General features: G+C 43.0%; 1 protein-coding gene across 3 annotated transcripts in view; it reads right to left on the reverse strand.

Annotated features, from left to right (window-relative positions):
• TJP1 (tight junction protein 1) overlaps positions 1-27,980 on the reverse strand; it is a 486,574-nt gene that overhangs the window by 298,053 nt on the left and 160,541 nt on the right. For all 3 annotated transcript variants that reach the window (XM_029575150.1, XM_029575149.1, XM_029575148.1), the window contains exons 6-8: positions 25,080-25,183; positions 8,104-8,272; positions 7,139-7,283 (exon numbers count right to left, since the gene is read on the reverse strand). In XM_029575150.1, coding sequence (XP_029431010.1) covers positions 7,139-7,283; positions 8,104-8,272; positions 25,080-25,183 — 418 coding nt within the window. The remainder of the gene's footprint in view (positions 1-7,138; positions 7,284-8,103; positions 8,273-25,079; positions 25,184-27,980) is intronic.

A 27,980-nucleotide genomic window follows, 5' to 3' on the forward strand; every position in this document is an offset into this window, starting at 1 on the left:
CGGAACTGTGTGTAACTGGATGGTTCCCAGGGTGAGTCTGAGGAACGGCTCTCAGCAGGACAGTGCTTATAACTCGGATATACTTCGGGCCGAACAGACTGCCAGCAGGAAGGCTGTCTTCAGTGTTAATAGTCGGAGAGACAGGCCGTGGAGAGGTCTGAAGGAGGTGCCTGCTAGGACATCTAGGACCAGGTTGAGATTCCAAAGGGGCACCGGCCACTTCAGGGGTGGTCGGATCTGCTCGACTCCTTTCAGAAAGCGGGAGACATCCGGATGAGAGGCTATGCTGCTGCTCTCGCTCTTGGTTCCGTAACATGACAATGCTGCCACCTGTACCTTGATGGAGTTGAGAGACAATCCCTTCTGTAGGCCGTTCTGCAGGAATTCCAAAATCGCAGGAATTTTGACTGAGCGTGGTATGATGCCACGGTCCTCGCACCAGGCTTCAAACACTCTCCAAATCCTTATGTATGTTAGGGATGTGGAGAACTTGCATGCTCGGAGTAGGGTGTCAATTACTGCCCCGAGTATCCGCTCTTCCTTAGGCGAGTCCTCTCAATGGTCAGACCGTAAGAGAATCTAGCTGGACCCTTGTGGAGGATCGGTCCCTGCTGGAGCAGGTCTCTGTGTGGAGGTAGCAGCAGGGGGCTCCCTGTCAGCAGTCTTCGCATGTCTGCGTACCACGGTCTTCTTGGACAGTCCAGGGCCACTAGAAGAACTGGTTCCCTGTGGTGTTCTATCTTGTGAATGATTGCGCCCAATAGGGGCCAGGGCGGTAAGGCGTATAACAGAGTCTCCTGTGGCCAGGTCTGTACCAGGGTATCTATTCCCTGGGACTGGGGTTCCCGCCTGCAGCTGAAGAAACTGGGTACTTGGGCGTTGGACCGGTTTGCCAGGAGGTCCATGGTTGATGTTCCCCCTCTGTTTACTATCAATTGGAATGCTGTTGTCAACAGCCTCCATTCTCCTGGATCTAGACTTTTTCTGCTGAGGTAGTCCGCAGCGACATGGTTTTTCCCGGCGATGTGGATGGCCGAGATCTCTTGAAAATTCACTTCTGCCCATGACATTAGGAGATCTATTTCCAGAGACACCTGTTTGCTTCTGGTACCTCCCTGACTGTTGATGTAGGCCACTGTTGTGGCATTGTCAGACATTACCTCTGACCGCTTTGTCTCGGAGTCTGTGAACGAACCTTAGGCAGGCTAGTCTGACTGCTTGGGCTTCTAGGCGATTGATGTTCCATCCTGATTCTTCTTCGTTCCATTGCCCTTGGGCGGTTAGCTCCTGGCAGTATGCTCCCCATCCTCGTAAGCTGGCATCCAGGTTGGTGAGGATAATCTCGTTCCCTGGCTCAGATGGGTTTCTCGTAGCCATCATTGTAGATGGGCCCGAACTCTGTCCGGGAGCTGAAAACGTATGTGTAGTTCTGGGACAGAGGATTCCATCGTGATAGTAGTGAGCATTGTAGGGGTCTCATGTAAGCTCGTGCCCATGGCACTACTTCCAGTGTGGATGCCATGAGGCTGAGGACTTGTAGGTAATCCCATGCTGTGGGGTGAAGTTCGCTCAACAGAGATCGTAACTGAGTCATCAGTTTTGATCTCCTTGTCTGTGTCAGGATGACCTTGTCTTATTTGGTGTCGAATCGGACTCCCAAATATTTTAGAGATTGGGAGGGCTGCAGGCAGCTCTTGTTTGCGTTGACCACCCACTCGAGGGCTCTCCAGTATAGTTTTGACTCTGTTGGTTGCCTGGTGGCTTTCCTCTGAGGATTTCGCTCTGATCAGCCAATCGTCTAGATAAGGGTGCACGCAGATTCCTTCCTTCCTCAGTGTTGCTGCCACCACCACTATGATCTTTGTGAACGTCCGGGGTGCAGTGGCTAACCCGAAAGGTAGTGCCTGGACCTGGTAGTGACGGCCCAGGATCGAGAAGCGTAGAAAACGCTGATGCTCTTTATGGTTTGGAATGTGTAGGTAGGCTTCCGACAGATCCAGGGATGTAAGGAACTCTCCCCGTTGTATCGCTCTTATTACCGAGCGTAGGGTTTCCATGCGGAAGCAAGGAATCTTCAGGTGACTGTTGATCGCCTTGAGGTCCAGGATGGGTCTGAATGTTCCTTCTTTCTTGGGGATGATAAAATAGATGGAATAATGTCCAGTGTTTATTTGTTGTGGAGGCACCGGTGTTATGGCCTCTAAGGTTAGCAATCTGGTCAGTGTAGCTTCCACTGCCATCCTCTTGGAAGGGTCATGGCAGGGAGATTCCACAAACTTGTCCGGAGGGAGGTGGTGGTGGAAATCCAGGTAATATCCCTCTTGAATGATGGATAGGACCCACTTGTCCGCAGTTATCTCGACCCATCTTTGGTAGAATAGGGCAAGTCTGCCCCTATGGCTTCTTCTTTTGGACGGGTCGGCTGATTTTCATCGTGGGGTGCGGCTGGGGACCTGAGCCTGAGCTGGCTCCCCTTTTGTTGTGCTTGTTCTGAAAGGACTGGTTCCGGCCTGCGGGGCGGGCCGCTTGATATGTGCTTCTATGGGGGTTGAAGCGCTGTGATCCTCTGCCCCTGGAGGTTCGAGGGAAGGATTGCTAGTTTCTCTTATTCCTGTCCTCCGGTAGCCGCAGCAGTGGGGACTCGCCCCGCTTGTTGGCCAGTTTCTCTAGTTCGCTTCCGAACAGACATGTACCCTTGAAGGGCATCCTTGTGAGTCGTTTTGGAGGATATGTTGGCCGACCACTTTCGGAGCCAGATTTGTTTTCTGGCTGCCACGGTGGATGACACTCCTCTAGCTGCTGTGCGTACCAGATCAGAAGCGGCATCCGCAAGGAATGATACAGCTGGTTCCAGGGCCTCCCCAGGAATGTTGTTCCTGGTCTGTGCTAAGCAGGCGCGTGTCACCACGGCGCAGCAGGCTGCGATCTGTAAAGACAGAGACGTCAAAGGACTGTTTGAGGATAGATTCCAGACGTCTGTCTTGAGCATCCTTGAGTACTGCTGCTCCTCCCTCCACCGGGATAGTAGTGGCTTCGAGACCGCACAGACCATGGCATCCACTTTCGGACATGCCAGGAGATCTTTGGCGGCTGGGTCCCAAGGGTACATGGCTGCCAGAGCCCGGCCCCCTTTGAATGTAGTTTCTGGGGCATCACATTCCAGGTCAATTAGTTGCTGGCCGGCTTGTAATAGTGGGAAATGGCGGGAGGTCTGACAGAGTCCATAAGAATAAGAACATAAGAAAATGCCATACTGGGTCAGACCAAGGGTCCATCAAGCCCAGCATCCTGTTTCCAACAGTGGCCAATCCAGGCCATAAGAACCTGGCAAGTACCCAAAAACTAAGTCTATTCCATGTTAACATTGCTAACGGCAGTGGCTATTCTCAAAGTGAACTTAATAGCAGGTAATGGACTTCTCCTCGAAGAACTTATCCAATCCTTTTTTAAACACAGCTATACTAAATACACTAACTACATCCTCTGGCAACAAATTCCAGAGATTAATTGTGCGTTGAGTAAAAAAGAACTTTCTCCGATTAGTTTTAAATGTGCCCCATGCTAACTTCATGGAGTGCCCCCTAGTCTTTCTACTATCCAAAAGAGTAAATAACCGATTCATATCTACCCATTCTAGACCTCTCAGGATTTTAAACATCTCTATCATATCCCCCCTCAGCCGTCTCTTCTCCAAGCTGAAAAGTCCTAACCTCTTTAGTCTTTCCTCATAGGGGAGCTGTTCCATTCCCCTTATTTTGGTAGCCCTTCTCTGTACCTTCTCCATCGCAATTATATCTTTTTTGAGATGCGGCGACCAGAATTGTACGCAGTATTCAAAGTGCGGTCTCACCATGGAGCGATACAGAGGCATTATGATATTTTCCGTTTTATTCACCATTCCCTTTCTAATAATTCCCAACATTCTGTTTGCTTTTTTGATTGCCGCAGCACACTGAACCGATGATTTCAATGTGTTATCCACTATGACGCCTAGATCTCTTTCTTGGGTTGTAGCACCTAATATGGAACCCAACATTGTGTAATTATAGCATGGGTTATTTTTCCCTATATGCATCACCTTGCACTTATCCACATTAAATTTCATCTGCCATTTGGATGCCCAATTTTCCAGTCTCACAAGGTCTTCCTGCAATTTATCACAATCTGCTTGTGATTTAACTACTCTGAACAATTTTGTGTCATCTGCAAATTTGATTATCTCACTCGTCGTATTTCTTTCCAGATCATTTATAAATATATTGAAAAGTAAGGGTCCCAATACGATCCCTGAGGCACTCCACTGTCCACTCCCTTCCACTAAGAAAATTGTCCATTTAATCCTACTCTGTTTCCTGTCTTTTAGCCAGTTTGCAATTCACGAAAGGACATCGCCACCTATCCCATGACTTTTTACTTTTCCTAGAAGCCTCTCATGAGGAACTTTGTGAAACGCCTTCTGAAAATCCAAATATACTACATCTACCGGTTCACCTTTATCCACATGTTTATTAGCTCCTTTAAAAAAGTGAAGCAGATTTGTGAGGCAAGACTTGCCTTGGGTAAAGCCATGCTGACTTTGTTCCATTAAACCATGTCTTTCTATTTGTTCTGTGATTTTGTTTAGAACACTTTCTACTATTTTTCCTGGCACTGAAGTCAGGCTAACCGGTCTGTAGTTTCCCGGATCGCCCCTGGAGCCCTTTTTAAATATTGGGGTTACATTTGCTATCCTCCAGTCTTCAGGCACAATGGATGATTTTAATGATAGGTTACAAACTTTTACTAATAGGTCTGAAATTTCATTTTTTAATTCCTTCAGAACTCTGGGGTGTATACCATCCGGTCCAGGTGATTTACTACTCTTCAGTTTATCAGTCAGGTCTACCACATCTTCTAATAGTGGGTTCGTCTTAGGTTCCCCCGAGGCACTTGTGCCCGGGATAGCAAGCTCTTTTAAGCTGCGTGTGACCAGGTCTGGAAGCTAGTCCTTGGTGAGGAAGTGTCTCATGGTTCGGTGGGGCTCTGTCCCCGGAGGGAGTTCCCCTTCTTCCACGGGTTCTGCATCCTCAACTGAGCTGATAGTGTCCCGGAAGGTGGGGTCACTTCCCTGGGCATAGAGGGTCCCGGTATATTGAGGTCCTCTGGTGGAGCCTGTGGCCATATAATAGGAGGCCCTGGTTGCACGTGGACAAAAGGTATGCAGACCTTTGAAGAATTCCACCCAGGAGATAGATGCTGGGTCTAGACTAAGGGTCGCCGTGTCCCTGGGGAGCCCCGTTTGAGAGGGGGGGTCTCGCTGTGCACTGCTCGGTCCGGCGTACTGCTCGAGAGGCTGGGGCCCGGTACCGGCTGGGGAGGGCCATGAGTTGGATCCCCTAGGGCTTCTTTGCACCGTATACACAGGGCAGTGGCCTCCTCATGGTGTGCGGCTCTAATGTGGCATGCTGGGCAAAGGCCCTGAGCCTTGAGTTTCTTTTCCGTTGGTGCCGAAGTTGTGCGCCTGGGTTGGGTGCACGCTTCGGTAGATGTGCGCGCTGTTGTGCGCATAGGGCGAAGTTATGCACCCGGCACAGTAAGCACGTGGCTATGCGTGTCGCTTGTGCGCACGGCTCATCTCTGTGCGCACATATCGGAACGGCAGACAGGGTGGCGAACAGAACCAGATGGTGACTGCGACCACACGGACAATATGGCGACCACCTCGGAGGGTCTCCACGTGGGAGGACCCTCGGATCTGACCGGAGGAGTCTAGCCCTGCTAGGAGACCGGAGACTTAAATAGATTTCTACCTTACCTTGTCTTGGCGCTTCCCGGTCTTGTTCCAGGCGGTCTCCGGCTGCGGATGGAGAGGGTAAATACCTTCACCTCTGCGCTCGAGGTTGCACCTGCTGCCTCTCCCGATGTCAAGGGGGGGGGTGGGGGGCTAGGTCCCCGCCGAGAGTCGGCCGCCGGACCGAGGCTTACTTCTGAGGGATCGCAGAAGTCACCTCGGGAATTCTCAATTGGGGGAGGGACCCAATGGGTGTCACCGCAGGAGAGCGGGGCTCATCTGTAGAGGTAAGATTTCTTCTTAATTTGGATTTCCTTGGTAAATTACTCTAACGCTGTGTGAGCATGTATAAAGTCCCTAACTGCTATGGAAACGGAAAATACTGAAGAGTTGCACTTACTGCAGGGGTATATGTACTAGGGATGACGTCAGATTGAAATCTGATCCATCTCCAACTGCTATCAGGAGTACCCATTGGTCTTGAGTCCATCTGCTGCACGCTAGGAAATAACCAATTTATATCAGCACATGGAAAATAATTACCCGTAACAGTTGTATTTAACACTAAAAACACAAACTAAAAACACAAACTATGGCCTTCTTTACATCTGAAAAGTGTGATATGCCTTTCAGAAAAACTTAAAATACTGTATTGTAGTATGTGAGGTAGTGAACAACAATTTAACATGCAACATAAAAGGCAGGATACATTTTTTAAAGCAAATTAACTGTTGTGGTTTATGTACAGTCTCAAATAAAGCCACAGTATGTTCAATATCCAATGGCTTTTATAAAACTTTTATATTTTATTCTTGGCCTTTGAAGTTTTGTTCCAGACATAGTACAGCACTATACTACTAAATATTTTTCTAGTGCTATACAAACACACAAGAGACATTCCCTGCTTAATAGAGTTTACAATCTAACCAAGACAGAGGTCAACAGACTATACTCACCAGCTCTGGTTATACATCTCCAATTTTTCAACCTTATATACTTCACTATATTCTACCATACCACACTGAAAATTTAGATTATGCTATACATTACAAATGGCATTGTATATTATACTTCAGTTTTCAACTTTATGTCACATCTTCATAATAAAACATTGGGAAGAAACTTGTTTCATGGGTAAATAATTGTTTTTAAAACTGGGAATATAAAAAAATGAGATCAAGGGTATTTATCAAAATATTAACTAAAAGAGAAACAAACTGTGCTTTAAATCACAATTTGTTAACACTGTTTTAAAGTCCACTTCATATGTATATATATCATGAAAGTAGTGTGATATTAAAATAAAAAAAATGAAATAAGAGATAATAGTAAAATAAAAAAAAACCAAAAACAAAGTGGTGTTGTCACCTGCCATTGCTGGGCTGCTGAGGAGAATGTCTGGAATGGTCTGAAGGCTCTGATCTCTGATCAGGAGATCGTGAACGATTGCGACGGGGCCTGTCATGTGACCGGTTAGAATGATCGGATGCCAGCGACTGAATTTCTGAAATGTCTGTTAAATAAAAGTTGTTGATTTTTTTTATGGAAATGGTTGTACTAAAATAATGTGACCTATGAAGAGTGGAAAAGAGATGCTAAGAAAATATTAGTTTCACTAAAAAAAAAAAAAAATTCACATTAAGTTTTACACTTATACACAATTTCTGTATTTTCAAGATTAAATATGGGCAACTTGCTAGATAACTGCTAAATATGATTAACAATGGTCTCTAGCATTCCAATATAGTTTACCTGCAAAATAAAATCTTTACCTTATACACTGTAGCATTTACTTACTCATGTATCAACGCAAAAGATTTGGACATAATGTACTACTTTATTAAGAGTAAATATGCAGCTAGGTATGCCATGTTAATATAATCACATGTAACAAAATGCACCAACTTATAAAATAAATCTCTTGAGCATATCTTGGATATGAACAATTTTTTTCAAGAAGTCTCACTGCTGTGTTTAATAGAGGAATCCAGTATATTTAACACATTACATAAGTCAATTTCCTAAAGAACTGTGTGTACTTATTAGAAAAGAAAAAAAAAAGTAGTTTCAAACAGCACAGGGATTAGTGTAGTCCAGATCTGGCCATAAGAATGAAATTTAGGCCAGAATCCTTTTTATGGTATCAGCTAGTGAAGAATATTTTAAAAGATGATTGGTGAATATGGTACATGCTTCTAAAAATATTTCAGTATTTCTGATTGAGTAGTAAATTATAACTTAGTGGATAAAAGTATTTACTGTACAAACAAATTTACAATTTCCTCACACAAAGGAGGAGAAAACTACTGCTTGTATACAAAAACCTGACTCACCGTCTCTCTCCGAGGCATTGGCAGAGTGGAGGCTGTCATCAAGATCTGGGACATTCAACAGTGTTCCTCGCTCATCTCTTTGAACCACCATTTTCAACTTGCCCTTTGACCGTTCTATTAAGGTCTTTGCATCTGACAAAGACATATTTTCTGTGACTGTGCCATTAATCTGTAACAAAATAAAAGGAATGTGGATGAAATAGAATGGGAAGAATGTGGGGCTTCTCTGTAAATAGCAATTTCTTTGTAATTACCAGTAAGACTGTCATGCCATTAAATCATGATTATGGGTTTTACAATAGTAAAATTATGGGTTTTATTATGGGTTTTACAATAATACTAGCAAAATTATTACATAATTCTACCATTAAAAGAAAACTATTATAGTTCACTTTTTGTTCCAATTTAAATGTTATTTCTGGGGCAACAATGATGCATAAAGGTTTTCTATTCAAAATGTTTTAATTGCAAGGTAATGATAAAACAGATCTATGTTTCATAAACATTGCCAACATGTTACTTCCCTAATAATCACAGCTACATATAACTGATAAGAACCAGGTCTTAAAACTTTTTAAAAATATCTGAAGACGCTTTTTAAAAATCCTTTGAATCACATTATCTTGTTGCCTGACATTACTATTCTATCTTGACTACTGCTGAGTTCCACAGTATTCTGTGCTCTTTGAATATAACGGGATGTCAACAAACTTGGTCTGCACTAAATTAACAGCCTTCAGCAGATATTGTTTTTTTGTTTAACTACTATATGTATGTTTTATTGTAAGCCGTCTATAAATATTATATATAAATACTGCCTGTTTACATATGTTATAAATTTAAATAAAAAATATACCTTACACAACATTTTGAGCAGGAACTAAATTAAATTAAACTATGCAAAAAAAAAATCCAATCCATCGAAACTTATATAAACTTATATGTCTAGACCGTCAAATGGGGAACCCGAAAAGCCAATGCTAATATGAGTTACATGATGTTATGTCTAACTTCAAAAAATGTACAACCCAAAGGAATCATACAGATCATTTTTAAATTAATGAGGGGAGAGTATCATGCATGGCTCCCACATATCAATTTTTAATGTTGGTGCCCCATAATTCATCTAACTCCTTCTTATTGGTATAAACACCGTAAAACTATTTTGAGTGTCTAAAAATCAAAATTATTCAAATAGAGGCAGCTTATAGTTCAGCCAATTAATAAACCTGTCTCTGCTAATGTAAAAGTTCTTAATAAAAGACAACAAAACAAATTTATCTTAAAAGCGGTACAGCTAGCTCTTGTCTTGAAGTAATGTGGTATCTAATTCAGTCCACTGATCTGGCCATAATCCTCTGGCTATAATCTGGAGTTGGTCCAGAGACTGGCTACTAAAATAGTCAGCGGTCTTCATTCTAAAGCATATGGGGATAAACTAAAACATCTAAACATGTATAACCCTAGAGGAAAAGCGAGATAGGGGAGATATGATAGAGAAATAGCCAGGGCTGTTGCAAGAGTTATTAGGTGCCCTAGGCAAACCTTATAGCCTGGCACCCCCCTCTCCCCATACACAATTGTAAATTATGCATTTATAACAGATTTTACATGAAAAAGACATTCTGAGGTAAAAATATACACATTGTTGTGATAGTTACATGCACTATTGTGATGTCAACAAGAAAACTCTGCAACTTGGAATTCTTTGGCATTAGACCAGGGGTCAGGAACCTTTTTGGCTAAGAGAGCCATAAACGCCACATTTTAAAATGTAATTCCATGAGAGCCATACAATATGTTTAAAACTAAATACAAGTAAATGTGTGCATTTTATGTAAGAACACACTTTTAAAGTACAATAAGTCTCTGAAAATATTACACCAGGCCTTAAGACAACAATACATCTCCTATTAGGAAAACAGACCAAGTCAGGCTGCTATAGAGTCCTACACAGAAACTACACGCCAGCAGAAAACCTCACCTGAATCACGTGCTGTCCCTCACCTAACACAGAATAAAGAGACCAAAACGCATAACAAGAAGCATGCAGAAAAAAATGAATTGGAAACTGCAACAAGCCAGAGTCTCTGTATGCAGTGTAACAAAGGAAAAAAGAAAGATCACCCATCCTTATAAAACAAATCAAGAAATATAAAATAATCAGCAGTAAAACTGTACTAACAAAAAGAACACATTTTGAAACAGCTGGAGTGGAATATCCAATAATTAAAAACTCAGATAAAACATTTCCAGATACCAACAAAATATTTCAAAATAGCAGACACAAAGACCCAGTAATGAAAAATAATAAGGATACAAAAATTTTTTTGCTCTGCATACCTGGGAACGTTTGATATCCAGGTGTCCTGAGATTGTTCTGAATTAGCAGGAGGCGGGGTGGTTTGCTTGGAACTTTCTCCTCTCTCAGTCACATACCTGTGCTCTCTCTCACACTGGCTCTCAATGACACACCAATACCCACATGCTCTCAGTACTCACATATACACATGTTTTTTCTCTCTCACATATAGGCTCTTAATTACACATTTACACACATGCTGTCTATCTTTTCACGCTTACACACACACACAGGCTTTCAATCACATAAATACATGCTGTCTTTTTCTCTCACACACAGACTATCATTCATATGCTTACAAACATGTCCTCTCTTTCTCTCATTTACACACAGGCTCATTTACACACATACTCACATGCTCCCTCACCTAAATCAGCTCTCAATCACACACAGACACACATGGTCTCTCTCTTACTTATACACACAGGCTTTTAATCATACATACACATGATTTCTCTCACACACAAAGGATCTCAATCATACACACATACTCTTTCACACAAACAGGTTTTCAATCACAAACTTACACATACAGGTTCCCAATCGTAAACTTACATTCATGCTCTCTCTCTCACAGGCAGGCTCTCAATCACAGACATACTCTCTTTCACATATACAGGCTCTCAATCATTCACATACATGCAATCTCTCACTCACACACACAGGATCTCAAACACACATGCTTGCTCGCTCATTCACTCTCTCTCTCCCCCACCCCGGGAACTCGCGGCAGCAGCCTCCTCCCAACGCTAACCTCCTTCGTTTTCAGCCCTCACGGAGGCGGAGTCCCATCAGCCGCGGTTGAAGCTCTTCATTTTCCTCCGAGCTGCGCTGAAGTCTTCTTTTCGTCACGCACGCACCCGATGCTCTCCACTTCCTCTTTCGGGCCACGGGGGGGGGGGCGGGAAGAAGAGAGCACGCCGGTGCCGCTGACTCCAGCTGTCCTGCCGCATTCCGCCTGGGCTGACAGCATTTTAAGCCCGGGCGGAGGAGGACCGGGGAGCAGCTGGGTTAGTGGGGGACTGGAAAGTTTGGTGACACTTGTCTGCGAGCCAGATGCAGCCCTCAAAAGAGCCATATCTGGCTCGAGAGCCATGGGTTCCCGACCCCTGCATTAGACCTATTGCAATGTGTGTGTGAGAGCATGGTCCTCCCATATCAACACAGTACTATCTGCCAACACTCAAACAATATCAACCCCCCTATTTATGAAAAGAAATACCACAAATATTACACCACAATCTAAAATATCAATACACCTATCAGGAAAACCTAACAGTCCAAACGTCTACAGATCCCTACAGAGAAACCGCAAGCTAACAATGTTTCACCTCAGTCTCGCATGCAGAACATAAGAACATAAGAAATTGCCATGCTGGGTCAGACCAAGGGTCCATCAAGCCCAGCATCCTGTTTCCAAGAGGCCAAAACCAGGCCACAAGAACCTGGCAATTACCCAAACACTAAGAAGAACCCATGCTACTGATGCAATTAATAGCAGTGGCTATTCCCTAAGTATAATTGATTAATAGCCATTAATGGACTTCTCCTCCAAGAACTTATCCAAACCTTTTTTGAACCCAGCTACACTAACTGCACTAACCACCTCCTCTGGCAACAAATTCCAGAGCTTTATTGTGCATTGAGTGAAAAAGAATTTTCTCCGATTAGTCTTAAATGTGTTACTTGCTAACTTCATGGAATGCCCCCTAGTCCTATTATTCGAAAGTGTAAATAACTGAGTCACATCTACTCGTTCAAGACCTCTCATGATCTTAAAGACCTCTATCATATCCCCCCTCAGCCGTCTCTTCTCCAAGGTGAACAGCCCTAACCTCTTCAGCCTTTCCTCATAGGGGAGCTGTTCCATCACCTTTATCATTTTGGTTGCCCTTCTCTGTACCTTCTCCATCACAACTATATCTTTTTTGAGATGTGGCGACCAGAATTGTACACAGTATTCAAGGTGCGGTCTCACCATGGAGCGATACAGAGGCATTATGACATTTTCCGTTCTATTAACCATTCCCTTCCTAATAATTCCTAAATAAGTATAAATTCCTAAATAAGTATAAATAGAAATGTGCAGGCAAAAACTGAACTGTAAACCACCACACACCAGACTCTATACAGTGAAAGAATGGAAAAACAAAAATTACCATTCCTCATGAAAAACAAAATCAAGATGTGTAAATCATCATAATACTAAAGTCATACTAAAAATAATTTCAAAACAGCTGATGAATATCCAATAATGAAAGACTCATGCAAATTTTGAAAGCTTTCCCAAACACCAATAAAATATTTCAAAACAGTATACACAAACACCACCCAATAATTAAAAATAAGGATAAAATATCTCCCTCTCTCCATACCTGGGAACTTTTGATTTTCAGTCTGAGCTTGTTATGGATTAGTGGGAGGAGATGGTGACTGTGATACACACTCTTTCCTCTCTCACATACACATGCTCCAGCACATGCAAACTTGCTTACTCATACATTTATACACATTCTCTCCCCAACATATTCACACACACTCTCTTCTCCCCATATGCTCTCACACATTCTTACAGGTATATACTTTTTTTTTTTTTTTTTTTTTTTTTAACTTTTCCCTCCAAGGGGTAGGCAGCTGCAACTTTCTTCTTGGACTTCCACGGCATCAGGAAGCCTCCACTGATTTCCTTCTTGAGCAGAGATGTTGTCTCTCTTCAGCCACGCGGCCTGGCCGATGCTGCAACTGACCCACTCAATCTTTTCTTCTGGCTGCTCCATCCAGCTGCAACAATTGGGCATCTTTCTTCCTGCCTGTGTGAGTCCACAACACATTTCCTCCTCCGGTCCTCGAGGGCTAAAAGGAGGAGGTCCAATCGCCTTGGTCCTGCAGCTGACACCAGTGTTGGGAATCGGGACAAAGTTTTTTCACAATTCTGAGCAGGTGGCTGCTGGGCCGTCCCCAAACCTGTGGAGCCCTAGGCTGTCACAGGCTGACTCAGGAAATATTTCTTTAAAAGAGAGTGGTAGATGTGTGGAACAGCCTCCCAGTGAAGTGGTGGAGACAAAAACCATATCTGAATGCAAGAAAGCATGGGATGATTATAGGGAAGTGATGAGAATCAAAGGAAAATTGGTTCTTACCTGATACTTTTCGTTCATGTAGAACCACAGATCAGTCCAGACTCCTGGGTTTTGCCTCCCTTCCAGCAGATGGAGAAAGAACATTTTGCAGGCACCGCCTTTTTACCCAGTGTGCCACCTGCATTTCCACAGTATTAATCAGTACCCAAGCAGAAAAGTTTTAATCAAAAAACTATCATTAACCAACCAACCACATTCACCCCAGAACAAGCAGGGGAATAAAGCAACTAATAGAAAAAAAACAAAAAACAACATATTGAGCGGACTCTCCTATGCTTCTCCCCTCCACCGAGCGGGACTCCGGACTGATCTGTGGTACTACAGGAATAAAAATTAGCAGGTAAGAACCAACTTTCCTTTCCCTGTACATTCCCAGATTAGTCCGGACTCCTGGTATGTACCAAAGCTTCCCTAACTGGAGTGGGACTTCAAGAGTCCCACTCGAAGGACGCTTATACCGAAATTGCCAATGTCAGAGGTTTGAACATCCAACCGGTAGGTAAAGACTTCCAAGTAGCCGCCCTGCACTTCTCTTGCGGCACCACTCCAGAGCACAAACAGGTGATCGGGCAGTCGAAAGCTATTAGTGACTTCCAGATATTGCAACAAAGCTCTCCTGATCTCCTGATGTCCAGATGCCGCAACTCCTTGGTGTGTGACAGGCTAGCTTTAGATGTCGGAAAGCAGACAGCTCCACTGATTGATTCAAATGAAACGCCAAAACGACCTTCAGTAAAAATGAGGGGGGGTGGGGGGGGGGGGGGGGGGGGAGTCCGTAAAGAAACTCCGGGATCTGAAATCCGCAGAAAAAGGTTCCCTGCATGATACGGCCTGAAGCTCAGATACTCGTCTAGCTGAACAAATTGCCACTATGAACACCACCTTCAAAGTGAGGTATGTTATGTTAGCCCTCTTAAGAGGAACAAGGGGAGCAGCACACATGCCCTTGAGGAAGAGATTAAGGTTCCAAGACGGGCAAACCTTACGAACAGGGGGCTACAAGTGCTTCGCTCCTCGGAGAAAAATGCACGACGTCAGGAGGCACTGCTAGGGATATCCCGCAAATGTTTCCTTGTAAACAACCTAAAGCAAACACCTGAACCCTCAGGGAACTGAAGGACAAGCCCTTTGTCAGCCCTCTCTGCAAAATGGACAAAACCTGCATGACAGACGCTCTCCAAGGGTTACCCCCGTGTTCCATACACCGAGACTCAAAAGACCCTCCAATCCCAGACATAAGCCAAGTAGATAGAGGTCCTTTGAGTCCTCATCGGAGTGAAAACAACCTTGTCCAGATAACTTTTTCCCCTCAGTTGCTTTCTTTCAAAAGCCAAACTGCTAGACAAAAGCAATCCGCTAGATCTGAAAATACAGGCTCCTGCCTTAGATGCCTTAGATGGCCCAGCCACAGAGGGCCATCCACAGCTAGACTGACCAAATCTGCAAACCAAGGAATTCGTGGCCACTCCAGCACCACTAAAATCACTCTTCCTGGGTGGACTTCTATACTCCATAGAACCTTGACCACTTGCAATAGAGAAAGTCCTTTCACATGTTTTGCCAAGATGGGTGGATTTGACAGGTGGAACAATCAATAGGGACTGAGAAGATCAAAGTGTATATGTTGTGGGTCACAAATTTTCAACAGAGCACAGATCCAAGATAATCAACATTATCCAAGAATTTGGGAATGATGGATACAATTTTATATTTCACTCTAGCATCAATAAGGAGCCAGGGTAGTTAAAGAACCGGAGAAATTTGTTGCCAAATATTTGTAGTGGTCAAGATACATGCAGCTGAATTTTGCACAATCTGTAGGGCCTGCAGGGTAGGTGCTGGTAAGCCAAGATAAAGCAAAATTGCTTACCTTGTAATAGGTGTTATCCCAGGACAGCAGGATGTAGTCCTCACATATGGGTGACATTGGTAATGGAGCCCTATGACGGAAAACTTTCTGTTAAAGTTTCTAAAAAGCTTTGACTGACACTGGCACACTGAGCATGCTATGATCCCTGCGTCCACAGGGGTCTCCCTTCAGTCTCATTTGTAGCATTATGCGTAAGCGAAAATATAAAAGAAAATAATAAAACGTATCGGACCGAACTCCGCAGGGTGGCGGGTGGGTTCTGTGAGGACTACATCCTGCTGCCCTGGGATAACAATTTTGCTTTATCCCAGGACAAGCAGGATGGTAGTCCTCACATATAGGTGATTAGCAAGCTAGAGGCTGAGTCATTTTGTAGTGAATCAACATTGCAGTATTGTTGGTAAAAATGAGGAAGCCAAAATCACAGCAGGTTGGATGTAGAAGGAGTTGGGAATATATTGGAAACAAGTTCTGTAAGACAGATTGTATAAAGGCCAAATCTTGTTGTTCTTCTTTGCCCAAGCAATAATAAGCTGCAAAGATGTGAAGGGAACTCCATGTTGCAGCTTTACATATGGTAATAATGGGCACTGAACGATAATGTACTACTGATGTAGACATAGCCGTTACTACATGTGCTGTTACTTGCCCTTGGAGAGGAACTTTTGCTTTTTCACAACAGATTTCGATACAGTCTGTTAGTCAGTTGGAAGAGTCCATTTTAATACCACAACTCTTGGTTCATTTTTTGTGAAAAGAAACAAAAAGAGTTGGTTGGATGACCTATGGACCGCCGTGCGGTTCAGGTAAAAAGCTAGTGCACGTTCCCAGTCTAAGGTGTATAAGACTCTCTCTCCTTGGCTAGAGAGAGGTCTTGAAAAGAAAGTAGGCAAGAGTATTGACTGATTAAGTGAAAATCTGTTACTACTTTTGGTAGGAATTTGGGGTGAGTGCAAAGGACTACTCTGTCATGCAGGAAACTTATGTAGGGTGAGTATGTGACGAGAGGTTGCAACTCACTGACCCTCCTAGCCAATGTAATGGCTACTAAGAAAAATACTTTTTTTATGTAAGAAATTTCTTGTCGCAGGAATGTATTACAATTAGGCCCCATTTAATGATCAATGGTCGAATGGGAGGCTTAAGGTGAAGTAAGCCTCTGATAACCCAACATACTAGGGGTTACGCTGTTATTGGCGTATACCCTTTTTCCTTGTGGTATGCCGCTATGGCATTTAGGTGTACCCTTACAGAGGATGACTGGAGACCAGAATCCGAAAGGTGATATAGGTAATCTAGTACCGAAGGAGTGGGGCAAGAAAAAAGGTGAAAACCTGTTTGTGTGCACCACTTGGTAAATCTAGTCCACTAAAAGTGGTAAGGTTTACGTGCGGAAGGCTTTCATGAAGCTACGAGAACTTTAGAGACTTGTGTTGAAAGATTAAGTGGTTGGAGAATTACAACATTCAAGCTGTCAGGGCAAGAGTTGTTAGGTTGGGATGACGCAACTTGTCCTGATTCCGAGTTACGAGAGTGGGTGCTGTGCCCAGGCGAATTGGTCTCGGATCGAGAGGTCAAAGAATATGGAAAACCATACTTGTCGAGGCCAGTATAGGGCTAAGAGGACTATTGTTCCTCTGTCCCGTTGTAGGTTCACGAGAGTTTTGGGTATGAAGTATGGGAAGCATACTGGTCTCGGGCAGGACGTGGGCCTGAGGAACAGTGAACTCCGTCCCGGTTGAGCATTATAAGAGTGCATGCTATGAGAAGTAGCAGAAGATACACATTTAGGAGGCCCTTGATGGAAGAGAGGCGTCTATGGGAATGCAGTGGAACCATGTGTAGGTAGTAGAATCTGTGCGCCGTATGGTTCAATTCGGAAGCAGAGGGCAAGTTTGGTTGAAGATTTCTCTCGCTACACATGTCCAAGACCATTCGAGAGGATGGACCTAACTGGAGATGGTCTGCTAGTGCATTCAGTAAGTGTCTGAGATCAGTGGCCCGAGGATGCATAAAGTGAGTAAGGGCTAAGGATAAAGCTGTGCAGCTTCATTGCAGAGCAGCTAAGATGTTGTGCATGCTTGTATGTTAGAAAGCACATTGTCCCTATGCTGTCTGTCTGTATGCACAAGGAATTGTTGCAGAGGCAGTATTAGAAGGCATAAGGGTATAACTCCTGGTACAAGATCCAGGAAATTTATGTGGAACTGCTTGCAGCGGAATAGACGCATATTGGGTTGAGAAGATTTGTGGTCAAACTTACAACTTGAAGTAAATGCGAACATGAGCAGGATGAGACTAGGATTTTGGTTCTAAATCCGTGATATATTATGCAGCTGTCCATGCAAGGGAAGCGTGAATGATGTTGGACTCCGTAGAGAAACAACAGTCACCGATATTGATTCAATGAAATACCCCAGTTGTCAAAGCTGGTGCCACCGGCAGAGCTTGGAAGTGTAATATTGTTGACTCACCATGAGGCACATAGAAAGAATAGAGGGAATGTACTTACTGCGTTTTGGAAACATGGTAACGAGAGATACCATTTTACCTGTGCCTTCTGAAGAAAGTTGGTATTGCCCATCGATGGAAAAAGTTGGTATTGCCCATCGATGGAAAAAGTTGGTATTGCCCATCGATGGAAAAAGTTGGTATTGCCCATCGATGGAAAAAGTTGGTATTGCCCATCGATGGAAAAAGTTGGTATGCCCACCGATGGAAAACAGCCTGGCACCGATGAAAACAGCCTGGCACCGATGAAAACAGCCTGGCACCGATGCCATGCATGGAAAACAGCCTGGCACCGATGGCATCCATAATAAAAGGGTGGCATCGATGGAAATGACCCCAACAGCGATTGAAGTGCCTCGGGTAGCGGTGGCATTGACCCGATTATGGATTTCAGCGACGAGACAAGGTGTCCGTCGATGGCATCCACCTGGGCAACGATAGCACTGATAAAAGTTAAGGAAATAAATCAGTGCCATGGATAAAACATGGATGGCACTGTTAGAAACTATGTAGGGAGGATGGCATCAGGATACCGCAGGGGGGAGGGGTACCTGTGGCATCTAAAAACGCAGGGTGGCCTGAAGGGGGTACTGACGGTAGCGATGGGGTATCTACTGCGCGAAGGTAGTGAGGAAAATAAAGGACCCGAATCTACCAGGGCAGTGACGGCACCGGCAATCATGAAAGTCCCTGTCCCACTAGCGCTAATTGCCAAGCAGAGTGTCACAGAGGGACACTTGCAGGCTATGTGTGTCTAACTGAAAAATAGGGGGAGGGGAGACCGCAGTCGGTTGGCAGCCAGAAAGGTGACAGGAACCGACCGAAAAAATATGACATAGTACTCACCGAATGTCGAATTAAGCCAACGTGGAGGGAGACCCGTGCAGGAAAAGGCTCCAACCGCTATGCTTACAGCAGAGCGGAAAAAAGAAGACTGAAGGGAGACCCCTGTGGACGCAGGGATCATAGCATGCTGAGCATGCTCAGTGCACTCAGTGTGCCAGTGTCAGTCAAAGCTTTTTAGAAACTTTGACAGAAAGTTTTCCGTCTTAGGGCTCCATTACCGATGTCACCCTTATGTGAGGACTACCATCCTGCTTGTCCTGGGATAAAGAGCTTTACAATAGTCCATCCTTGTGAATGTTAGTGCATGCTAGTGTCCAAAGAACTGTCCTGAAATCTACTGATCTAAGTAGCAGTTTTAGATTTTAATTTTTTATATTCTGCTTTTCAGCACTTCAAAGAGTGGGTTTATAATCAAAGGGCCTGATTCACTAAGGCATTCCTCCCATTCTATGTCTATGGAAAAATGCCTTGATTCAAGTCCTAAGTTTATACCTGAGGCAACGGAGAGTAAACTGACTTATCCAAGGTCACAAGGAGCAGCAGTGGGATTTGAGCCTTGATTTCCCCTGCTGCTGTAACCACTAGGCTTCTCCTCCACTCCTTAACCCGAGTTGAAAAAGGAGGGAGCAACTTTTAACCAAAATCATGGAGAAAACAGACAGTTTCTCAGTAGTGCCTAGTTCAGAAAGATATATTCTAAGTATATTGGCATAAAGAGGAAGTTAGAATATCCTGATAGTGATGTTGTGGTAAAGGCTGAAGTAGTTAGTCCAGATGAAATTTAAATAATGAGCAAACTAATATAAAGGAATCCAAATTACTTGTATCAATTGCTAATAAGCAGGTTGTAATGTTCTATTATCTCTTTTCTACTTTCTTCTTTAACTCCTTCAGTCTGTTTGTATATGACTTATAGTGCAATTCATACACCATTTTGGTGGGACTCCTTTGAATTGTCTACTTTTGCGCTACAAATATACCGTATTTTTCGCTCCATAAGACGCACTTTTTTTCCCCCAAAAGTGGGGGGAAAATGTATGTGCGTCTTATGGAGCGAATATAAAAAAAACAAAAACAACCCCCCCCCCCCGACTCCCCCAAGACCTGCCGCTGCTATTGGTCGGTCTCAGTGACATAGTGAGGGCAAAGGGCCGTCGGCGCCATTTTGATTACTGGCAGCCGACGGCCCACGCCCAGGAGATCGTTCCCGGACCGCTCCTGGACCCCCGCTGGACCACCAGGGACGTTTGGCAGGTCTTGGGGGGGTCAGGAGGGTGGGGGGTTGCAGTAAATTAAGTCGGCAGGTCTTGGGGGGGTTGCGGTAAATTAAGTCAGCAGGTCTTGGGGGAGTCAGGAGAGTGGGGGTTGTTAATTTAAAGTGTGGGATGGGGGTTTTTTTTTTGGGGGGGGGGGGGGGGGGGGGGGGAGGGGTTCCCAGAGAAAAAAGTTTTCTGATCTGGGGAGTGGACCGAAATGGCCCTCCCCAGACCCGAAAACAAAATGGGGAGAAAAAAAAAAAAAGCTATGTACTCCCCTAATTTGCTCCATAAGACGCCCAGACGGTTTAGCACAATTTTTTTTTTTTTAAGTTTCCCCCTCTGAATCCTAGGTGCGTCTTATGGTCAGGTGCGTCTTATGGAGCGAAAAATATGGTACTTTTGTAGATGTTATGGTTTTGTCTGCTGCTTCTTATAGATGGACCAGCCAAGGTGTTCATTCTGCTGAGTATTCTGTTTATATTTTTTTTTTAAAGTCGTTTGATAATTAATCTCCTTGCTCTTTTTACATTGTGCTGTATTTGTTCGTGTATTTATTGAATACAGTTTACTCTGCTTTGGCTATATAGTTTCTCTGTGCACAGTTGAAATCCAGAACTTCCAGGGTAGCATTCTCAGAAATGCTCCCCTTTCCATGTGCCAGCCTCAGAGGTAGGCAGAGCTTCAAAGTCTCAATGTGTGGATTAAATGATAGTGCAGAGAAGAGGGTTTTAGGTTTGTTAGGAACTTGGTATAATTTTGGGAAAGGGGAGCCCTTTCTGAAAGGATGGGCTCCACCTTAACTAGAGTGGAACCAGGCTGCTGGCACTAATTTTTTTAAAAAGGAGATAGCGCAGCTTTTAAACTAGATGGGGGAAAGTCGACAGTCGCTCAGAAGGAATGATGTATTTTTGAAGGATACCAAGAGAACATAGAAATTGGGGCATCTCAATGGAGAGGTTACAATAAATGTTAGTGGACCAAGTGTCTTAAGTAAAGAGCAGACAGAACAAAGATTTCAAATTATCCCTGTCAACTGATGTGCAGGGTGTTAATACAAACAAAAAACATATGTCTGTATACAAATGCTAGAAGTCTAAAAAAAAAAAAATAAGAAGGGAAGCAATAGATTGTATAGCACTGAATGAAGAGATAGATATAACTGGCATCTCTGAGACGTGGTGGATGGAGGATAACCAATGAGATACTGATACCAGGGTACAAACTGTATCAAAATGATAGGATAGATGGGTTGAGGGGTAGATATATTAAAGAGGGCATTGAGTCAAACAAGATACAAGTTCTGCAGAAAAAAATGTAATGTTGAATGTTTATGGATAGAAATTCCAGGTGAAAAGGGGAATAAAATATCAGTGGGGGTCCTATTACTGTTCACCTGGCCAGAATGAGCAGACAGACAATGAAATGCTAAAAGAAATTAGAGAAGCCACCAAAATCAGCAACACTGTAATAATGGGTGTTTTCAGTTACCTCAGTATTGACTGGTTGAATGTTGCATCAAGACATGCTAGAGCAGGGGTCAGGAACCTTTTTGGCTGAGAGAGCCATAAACGCCACATATTTTAAAATGTAATTCCATGAGAGCCATACAATATGTTTAAAACTAAATACAAGTAAATGTGTGCATTTTATGTAAGATCACACTTTGAAAGTACAATAAGTCTCTGAAAATATTACACCAGGCCTTAAGACACCAATACATCTCCTATTAGGAAAACGGACCAAGTCAGGCTGCTATAGAGTCCTACACAGAAACTACACGCCAGCAGAAAACCTCACCTGAATCACGTGCTGACCCTCACCTAACATGCGTTTTGGTCTCTTTATTCTATAACTAGAAGCATGCAGAAAAAACTGAATTGGAAACTGCAACAAGCCAGAGTCTCTGTATGCAGTGTAACAAAGGAAAAAAGAAACATCACCCATCCTTATAAAACAAATCAAGAAATATAAAATCATCAGCAGTAAAACCGTACTAACAAAAAGAACATATTTTGAAACAGCTGATGAGTGGAATATCCAATAATTAAAAACTCAGATAAAACATTTCCAGATACCAACAAAATATTTCAAAATAGCAGACACAAAGACCCAGAAATGAAAAATACCTGGGAACGTTTGATATCCAGGTGTCCTGAGATTGTTCTGAATTAGCAGGAGGAGGGGTGGTTTGCTTGGAACTTTCTCCTCTCTCAGTCACATACCAGCGCTCTCTCTCACACTGGCTCTCAATTACACACCTATACACACATGCTCTCAGTCACTCACATATACACATGCTTTTTCTCTTTCACTTATATAGGCTCTTAATTACACACATGCTGTCTGTCTTCACGCTTACACACACACACACACAGGCTTTCAATCACATAAATACATGCTGTCTTTTTCTCTCACACACAGACTCATTCACATGCTTACAAACATGTCCTCTCTTTCTCTCATTTACACACAGGCTCTCAATCACATACTCACATGCTCCATCACCTAAATCAGCTCTCAATCACACACAGACACACATGCTCTCTCTTATTTAAACACACAGGCTCTTAATCATACATACACATGATTTCTCTCACACACAAAGGATCTCAATCATACACACATACTCTTTCACACAAACAGGTTTTCAATCACAAACTTACACATACAGGTTCCCAATCGTAAACTTACATTCATGCTCTCTCTCTCACAGGCAGGCTCTCAATCACAGACATACTCTCTTTCACATGTCCAAGCTCTCAATCATTCACATACATGCAATCTCTCACTCACACAGGATCTCAAACACACATGCTTGCTCGCTCATTCACTCTCTCTCTCCCCCACCCCAGGAACTCGCGGCAGCAGCAGCCTCCTCCCAACGCTAACCTCCTTCATTTTCAGCCCTCGCGGAGGAGGAGTCCCATCGGCGGTGGGGGTTGACGCTCTTCTTTATTTTCTTCCGAGCCGCGCTGCACAGTCTTCTTTCCGTCGGACCGACGCTGACCACACTAGCGTGGTCTCTTCTTCCAGCGCACGCACCCGATGCTCACCACTTCCTCTTCCGGGCCGTGTGGGGGGGGGGGGGCGGGAAGAAGAGAGCATGCCGGTGCCACCAACTCCAGCTATTCTGCCGCTTCCTCTTCCGGGCAGCAGGGGGGGGGGGCGGGAAGAAGAGAGCATTCCGGTGCCGCCGACTCCAGCTATTCTGCAGCGTTCCGCCCGGGCTGACAGCATTTTAAGCCCGGGCGGAGGAGGACTGGGGAGCAGCTGGGTCAGCGGGGGACTGGAAAGTGTGGCAACACACTGATTTAGATTTGTCTGCGAGCCAGATGCAGCCATCAAAAGAGCCATATCTGGCTCGCGAGCCATGGGTCCCGACCCCTGTGCTAGAGAGATAAAGTTCCTAGATTAAATAAATGACTGCTTCATGTAGCAGTTAGTACAATAACAAGAAGGAAAACTATTTTAGACCTAGTCCTTTGTGAAATACAGGATTTTGTGCAAGAGTTAATGGTGTTGGAACCACTTGGCAGTAGTCGTCACAACACGATCAAATTTGACTTAACTGGAGGGAGGAAATCAAAGAAATCTACTGCAACAACATTTAACTTTCAAAAAGGTGACTATCATAAGATGAGGAAACTAGGAAAAAACTGAAAGGAGCAGCTGGATTTTATGGGAATAGGAGCACTCTGTCTGCTGTCACCTAATTTTTCCTTTTAACTTATGGGAATGGAGTAAAGAAGTTTCCAGTTTGGGGTCGGTCTCCTTTTAAATGTGGCTATATGAGACTCCAAAGGACCAGGCGGCATCAAATTAGACTTAGGTTTCACTAAAGACATGTCTGTAACCTAGTTTGGTTTTCATCCTACTTTCTCAATGACAACAAATCCGGATTGAATCGTAAATTTCTTGGCATACAGTTATGACTGGTGTTCCGCAAGGGTCAGTTTTTTCCACCACACTATTCAACATTTATTTGGTTCCTGTTTGCTGTATATTTTCCTCATTTGGCATATATTACTGACTTTACACAAATAATATGCAGGGTTTTTTTTCCCCTGTTTTATCTACTTGATCTGTTTCTTCTAAATTTATATCACTTTGTCTACTGTGAAGTCCTGGATGTAACATAATAGAATTTTTATGAAAATGGCTAAAACTGAGTTCATGATTTTGGAAAGACTTACTTCTAATGATAAACTCTTGAAATTTTACTTTTGGAAACCATAGAATTCCAGTTCTTTCCCAAGTTTAAGTCTCTGGTTCTTGACTCCACCCTATGTATGAAGCCACAAATGCATTTGTAAAGACTACCTTTTTTAAGTTTTGGTTATCTTCATTCCACAAGGTTACTGTTATGTCTATATCTATGTTACATGCCATACCTTCTAACTCTCCAGTCTTATTTTTTTCTTCTTATAGCATTCCCATAGAATTTAATATTTTTTTTATTGGTAACTTTATTTCAAACATCAAGCAGGCTTCAATAAAGTACCAGAAGGTAGCATTTTCCATAGGAAAAAAAGTTCATGGATAAGCAGTCATCATATGAAGCTAAAGGGAGGGATGCTCAAAAGGAACGCGAGGGTGATAGACACTTGAAAAAATTTCCAGTGGAGGTTAGAAGACACCTCCACCCATCAAGCATGAATGTAACAGACAAAGATCTTAGTGGCGAGAGGAAGGAGATAGAATGCCAAAGATTAAGTAAAACCTGCATCAGCACACAGGTAGACTAAGCACTAAGTGGTCCTTTTCTGCTAACCTTATTTTTTTTTTTTTTTTTTTGCAAGATATAATTAAAATAGTAGGTACTAACATTACCTCTTATGAAACATGATCAATGCGTTCAACAGTGGCAGTGTATTAACAGTCCCCTCCTATCTCTCCCTATTGGAATGGCACACTTACTACAGGCCCTTCCTTCAACCAGTAATCTTCCCTATTGTTGGCTTCCCAGCCTAAAAGCACAAAATCATTACCTTTAGTACCACGTCTCCTTCTTGAATATTTCCATCTCTTGCTGCCAAACTCTCTTGGGTTATTTCTTTCACAAAGATGTGACTAGCCAAACGTAAACCATACTCTGATTTATATATAAAAAATAAACAAAATACAGAATATTAGTATAGTTAGATACATTCTAAAAGCATAACAATTTAGATTTATGCAACAAAAAGAATTCTCTACAAATGGTTGGCGTTGTTTTCAATCCAGGACACTAATTTTATGTCTCTGCTCTTCCAACTTAAATACTGACTGTGAAAAGCCCTGCTTGCTGTACATATCTGTGATATGAAAGTGGTGGATTATAGAAAGTAAACTATAGCTGGAATAGGAAATTAAGTAATTTCCATTTACTCTGTATTAATGCTAAAATTTGGATCAAATAAGTTAATTACATAGCTTAATGTGCGTGACCTGTAAAAACACTTTTTAAAATTGAGAACATACTAGCATTTACACCTTACATTTTATTTTATTTAAAGAGTTTTTATATACCGGGGCACGTAAATAACATCACCTCGGTTCACAGTGTAACATAACATAGCAATAAGCTTTACAATGAGTATAAATATCGGTTCACAGTATAACATGGCATAGTAACAAGCTTTACAATAGTTTAAAGGCTGAAAGAGATTAATCTATAAGGGAAAGGTAGAGTTAGTATGTGGGATAACTTCATGTTTTTTAGATACATCGATTCCTTTAACAATTGAGTATGAAGTCAACAAATTAACTATTAACATGAGAAAAAGAATATAAACAGTAAAAGCTTGGGGGGAAGGAAGGTGGGTGGCGGAGAGGAGGGGGTGGGCTGTAGGGGGAATAGGGATGTAGGAAGGGGGGATGAGAAGGAGGGTAGTTGCGGTAGGAATGTTAAGACATGTCAGACAGGGAGTAAGAGTTCGGGTATATACCTTTGGAGGTAGTCAGTCAGTCAGGGCATGCTCGTTTGAAGAGCCATGTTTTAAGATTCTGTTTGAATTTTTTATGGCATGGTTCCTGGCGTAGGTGGGGGGGCATTTTATTCCAGTGGGTGGTTCCTGCTATGATGAATGATCGTTCTCTAATAGTGGCGTGTTTTATGAGTTTGGGGGATGGTGTTGGGAGTTTGGCCTGGTGTTGCTTTCTAGTTGGTCTGGTTGGGTTGCAAGGATAGAGATGGTTCAGGGAACCATTGCATGTTTTGGTTGTGGATGGCTTTGTGTATGAGGGTGAGGGATTTATATATTATCCTACAGTTTACAGGGAGCCAGTGTAGGGATTGAAGAACTGGGGTGATGTGGTCGTGACGGTGCGTGTTGGTAAGAATGCGGGCAGCGGCGTTTTGTAGGAGCTGTAATGGTTGAAGGGTATTTTTTGGTAAGCCTAGGAGGATAGCGTTACAATAGTCAATCTTGGACAAGATCATGGCCTGTAGCACTGTTCGGAAATCAGAAGTGTGTAATAGAGGTTTGATTCTCTTCAGGGTGTGGAGTTTGAAGAATCCGCTCTTTATAGTAGCAGAGATGAATTTTTTGAGGTTAAAGTGGTTGTCTATCCATATGCCTAGGCTGCGGACCAGTTGTGTGGAAAGGCAGGAGGATAGTGAGGGGGGAGAGAGGTTGAGTGGGGGATTGTTAGGAGGAGAAAGGATGAGTAGCTCTGTTTTGTTGGTATTGAGTGCCAGGGAGTTATCTGTAAGTAGTTTGTTTATTTCAGATAGGGCAGAATTCCAGATCTTCATTGCGTTTGGGATAGAGTCAGTAATTGGTATGAGTATCTGCACGTCATCTGCATAGATGAAGTGCTGGAAACCCAGTTTGGAAAGAAGTTGGCAGAGGGGGAGGAGGTAGATGTTAAAAAGGGTTGATAAGAGGGACGAGCCTTATGGTACTCCTTGTGCTAGCCTAACCGGTTTGGATTCGTTACGACCAATTTTTACACTATAGCTCCTGTCGTGTCGTGTCTACATAATGTCGTGTCGTGTCTACGTAATGAGAAAATGAATTGCCAGCATTTTATAAAAGTTATGCCATTGCTAAAGTTACTAACAAAGAGGCTGATGTAATAAGGTGCACTCAGCACAACACAGTTTAGCCTTCAGTTGTGCCCACATTTTTTGTGCATAATCTTTACTGCTGAAGCAGAAAGGAGATGTGCATATAATATGCATTTAAGTTAGTACCCTCGCATGGAAATCCCACACTGCTGAAGACATTTGCTATTACCCCCAGTGTACACAGCTGCACCAGCTTACCTTGCATTTTCTTAATAGTGGAAAATGAATTCCTAGTCCAAGTAGGAATAAAAGTTTCCAGGGTAATGTTAGTCTACCGGGATCTGTAGTTTGTACTTTATGAACAGAAAACACACTTTTTGCACAAAAAACATGTGTTCCGTGCATATAGTTTATGTACACACAAAAAAAAGCTTTCTGCGCTGAAAACATTTTTTGTGCGTATAACTCATTTGTTATGCGCAGAAATCATTTACCCGCATTAAGTGCACTTTACACAGTTTAATGGCTTTTGAAAATTGCTACAATAGTAGTTACATTTACATGTGTAAATCCTTTTGAAAGCTACCCCTAAGCCTTTTCTTTGCACACACTTTGTGTGAATATTTTGTTTAAACTCCCATTGTATTAGTACATCATTAGCTTACTGCATAAGGAGTAAAAACATTAGCTTGTGCATTAAACTCCAAAGAGGGCTGAAGGATAATTGGATATATTTAACCAGTTTTGCAGTTTTAAAACAAAATGTTGCTCTTCAAAACCATATAGAAGATGCATTAATATGGATAAACTAATTTACAAATTATTTATTTATTTAAATACTTTTGATATACAGATACTCAAGACTAGTGTCATATCGTACCGGTTTACATTGAAACAA

Source organism: Rhinatrema bivittatum, chromosome 13, assembly GCF_901001135.1.
Source record: "Rhinatrema bivittatum chromosome 13, aRhiBiv1.1, whole genome shotgun sequence".
Classification (NCBI taxonomy): Eukaryota; Metazoa; Chordata; class Amphibia; order Gymnophiona; family Rhinatrematidae; genus Rhinatrema; species Rhinatrema bivittatum.